The sequence below is a fragment of the Vigna unguiculata genome, chromosome 11 (assembly GCF_037176805.1).
Source record: "Vigna unguiculata cultivar grain cowpea cultivar isolate G323 ecotype 2 chromosome 11, ASM3717680v1, whole genome shotgun sequence".
NCBI classification, from domain to species: domain Eukaryota; kingdom Viridiplantae; phylum Streptophyta; class Magnoliopsida; order Fabales; family Fabaceae; genus Vigna; species Vigna unguiculata.
Genome location: NC_140802.1, coordinates 17,714,431 through 17,717,402, shown reverse-complemented (window position 1 = coordinate 17,717,402; position 2,972 = coordinate 17,714,431). Strand labels below are relative to the sequence as shown.

Below are 2,972 nucleotides of genomic sequence, written 5' to 3'. Positions count from 1 at the left end.
TCAATACACCACTTGGCTTTCTAACGTAGTCTTGGTGAAGAAAGCCAACGACAAATGGCGGATGTGTGTAGATTACACAGATCTAAACAAAGCCTGCCCTCGTGATGCCTACCCCTTACCTAACATCGACCGACTTGTTGACGACACGGCAAAGAATAAAGTCCTTAATTTCTTGGATGCATATTCTAGTTACAATCAAATCCCCATGGCCGCATCCGACATGAACAAGATCGCCTTCATCACAAACGACGCCAATTATTTTTACAGAGTTATGCCTTTTGGTCTTGAAAACACCAGAGCAACCTACCAACGGTTGATGGACAAATTTTCAGCCATCTGATGGGATAATGTGTCGAAGTATACGTTGATGACATGGTTGTCAAATCTCCAAGCCATCACCAACACGCCCAGGACCTCTCAGCAGTCTTCTCCGCATTACGCCAATACAACCTTCGCCTCAACCTCGACAAGTGTGTCTTCGGCGTCGACCGCGGTAAATTGCTCGGCTTCATGCTAACCCAACGCGGCATAGAGGCCAATCCTGAAAATTACAAAGCGATTATCGAAATGCGTAGTCCCACCAACATCAAAGAAGTCCAACGTCTCATAGGCCGCCTTACAGCCATTTCCCACTTCTTGCCCAAACTAGCTGAACAAACCCAACCCATAATACAACTCCTCAAAAAATCCGCCAGGTTCACGTGGACTGACGACTGTGAACAAATTTTCCAAAAACTGAAAACCACCCTTACCTCACCACCTATCCTCCACAAGCCGAATACTCATCAACCCTTGCTAGTTTACATCACAGCCACCGACCACACTGTTAGTGTCGCGCTTGTCCAGGACGTAGGCGGTACACAACATCCTGTTTACTTCGTTAGCAGAATGCTGCAAGATCCTGAAACCAGATATCAAATGGTGGAAAAGTTGGCCCTGTCCTTGGTCCACGTAGCTCGCCGCCTACGCCCATACTTCCAAAACCACAGCATCACCGTCAAAATCGACTACCTAATCTAGAAGATATTACAAAAACTAGACCTTGCAGGACGAAAGTCATCCCGGGCCGTCGAGTTGTCGGAATTTAACATTCATTATGAACCTTATGGCCCCATTAAAGCCCAATGCCTCCTAGACTTCGTTAATGACCTCCAACAGACACCCAAAGAGGACCAGTGGACGCTTCATATAGATGGTTCTTCAAATCCGAAAGGTGCTGGAGCTGGTATCGTGTTAGGAGGGCCCAACGATATCCTCATTGTGAAATCCCTCCACTTCGCCTTCAAAACATCCAACAATCAAGCCGAGTACGAATCCATCCTCGTCGGCCTTTCCCTTGCCCGCGAAGTTGGCTTCAAAACTTTAACATGCAAAACCGACTCCAAGCTTATTGTGGGCCACCTAAATGACGAATTCCAGATCAAAGACCCCATCCTTTTACAATATTACCATCTGGTCCGCGCGGTCATTCAATCCACTTTTGAACAAGTCCGCATCGAACACATTCCTAGGACTGAAAACATCAAAGACGACATCTTATTCAAATTATCCAGCACCAAATTAAAAAGCCGACAACGATCCCTATTGCAACAAACACTATCCACACCTTCCATCACAAATACTTGCCACAACCTAACCCACACCCTAGCCGACAACATTACCCCTCCCCAAACCCACAACTGGACCACCCCTTATATCCAATATCTCCAAACCGGCAACCCCCCACAAGATGCTGGCAAAACTTGGTTGGCTAAGGCCGCCAGATATACCATGGTAGGCGATGACCTCTACAAATGCGGATATGGCCAACCGCTTCTCAAATGTGTCACTGCATAACAAGCGTAGTATATCATTAAGGAGTTGCATGAAGGCATTTACGGCTACCATTCCGACGCACGTACTATGGCAACCAGAATCCTTCGAGCTGGTTACTTCTGGCCAACTATAGAAGCGGATTGCTAGGACTACGTCAAAAAATGCAAACCATGTCAAAAACATGGCAACCTCATCCACTAGAAACAAGAACAACTTCATTCCATACTATCCCCATGGCCCACGCTAAATGGGGAATGGATATCCTCGATCCCTTCTCCCCTGGCAAAGGCCAGGTGAAATTCGTAATAGTAGCCGTTGATTATTTCACCAAGTGGATAGAAGCCAAACCACTGACCACTATCACAGCCCAGCAGGTCCAACAATTTGTTTGGAAAGATATTATATGCTGATATGGTGTTCCATATACTATCGTCACTGATAATGGCCGACAATTCATAGATAAGGAACTAGCCATGTTCTACACTGGTCTAGGCATCAAATACATAACCAGTTTTGTAGAACACCCACAAACTAATTGACAGGCAGAGGCGGCCAAAAAAGTTATCCTAGTGGAACTACGTAAACGGTTAGACAACGCCAAAGGCCGATGACCCGAAGAACTGGTAGAAGTACTATGGGCTTACAGGTGCACCCCCTAATCATCAACAAACGAGTCCCCATTCAGCCTGGTTTACGGTGCAAATGCCATGATACCTGTCGAAATTGGCGACCCAACCCATAACCATCAAAACATGGCCACTCACCTCGACCTCCTACTTGAACTTAGAGAAAAAGCCCAGATACGCAACTTAGCCGCCAAACAAAGAGCTGCCAGAAAGTATAACGCAAACCTATGTCAAAGATCATTCATAAGAGGAGACTTAGTATGGAGAATGGCTAGCAGTGGAAGAGAGAAGGATGGCAAGTTCTCCGCCAATTGGGACGGCCCATACCGCATACATGAAGACGCGGGAGGAGGAGCATATCGCTTGGAGCATTTATCTGGGGAAGAAATACCTAATACATGGAATGTGTCCCATCTCAAGTTTTACTTTAGTTAAACATGTACTGTATCCCATCGAAACACTTGTAACCCTGGGTGTACTCTTTTTCCTCACCCGGTCTTTTTTCCCTAAGGAGGGTTTTGGCCAGGGAGG

At 46.3% G+C, this 2,972-nt stretch overlaps 1 protein-coding gene across 1 annotated transcript; it reads left to right on the top strand.

Annotated features, from left to right (window-relative positions):
• Positions 1-372: 372 nt before the first annotated feature.
• Positions 373-1,962, top strand: LOC146881594 (uncharacterized). The gene is made up of 3 exons (XM_085669249.1): positions 373-601; positions 1,049-1,773; positions 1,858-1,962. Exons 1-3 carry the CDS (start codon positions 373-375, stop codon positions 1,960-1,962), a joined length of 1,059 nt encoding a protein of 352 aa, XP_085525375.1.
• Positions 1,963-2,972: the final 1,010 nt, after the last annotated feature.

Coding starts and splice junctions, on each gene's coding strand:
- LOC146881594 (XM_085669249.1), top strand. CDS start 373: ATGGTTGTCAAATCTCCAAGCCATCACCAACACGCCCAGGACCTCTCA. Junction 602..1,048: donor CAACATCAAAGAAGTCCAAC/GTCTCATAGGCC, acceptor TAGACCTTGCAG/GACGAAAGTCATCCCGGGCC. Junction 1,774..1,857: donor AGGCCGCCAGATATACCATG/GTAGGCGATGAC, acceptor TATATCATTAAG/GAGTTGCATGAAGGCATTTA.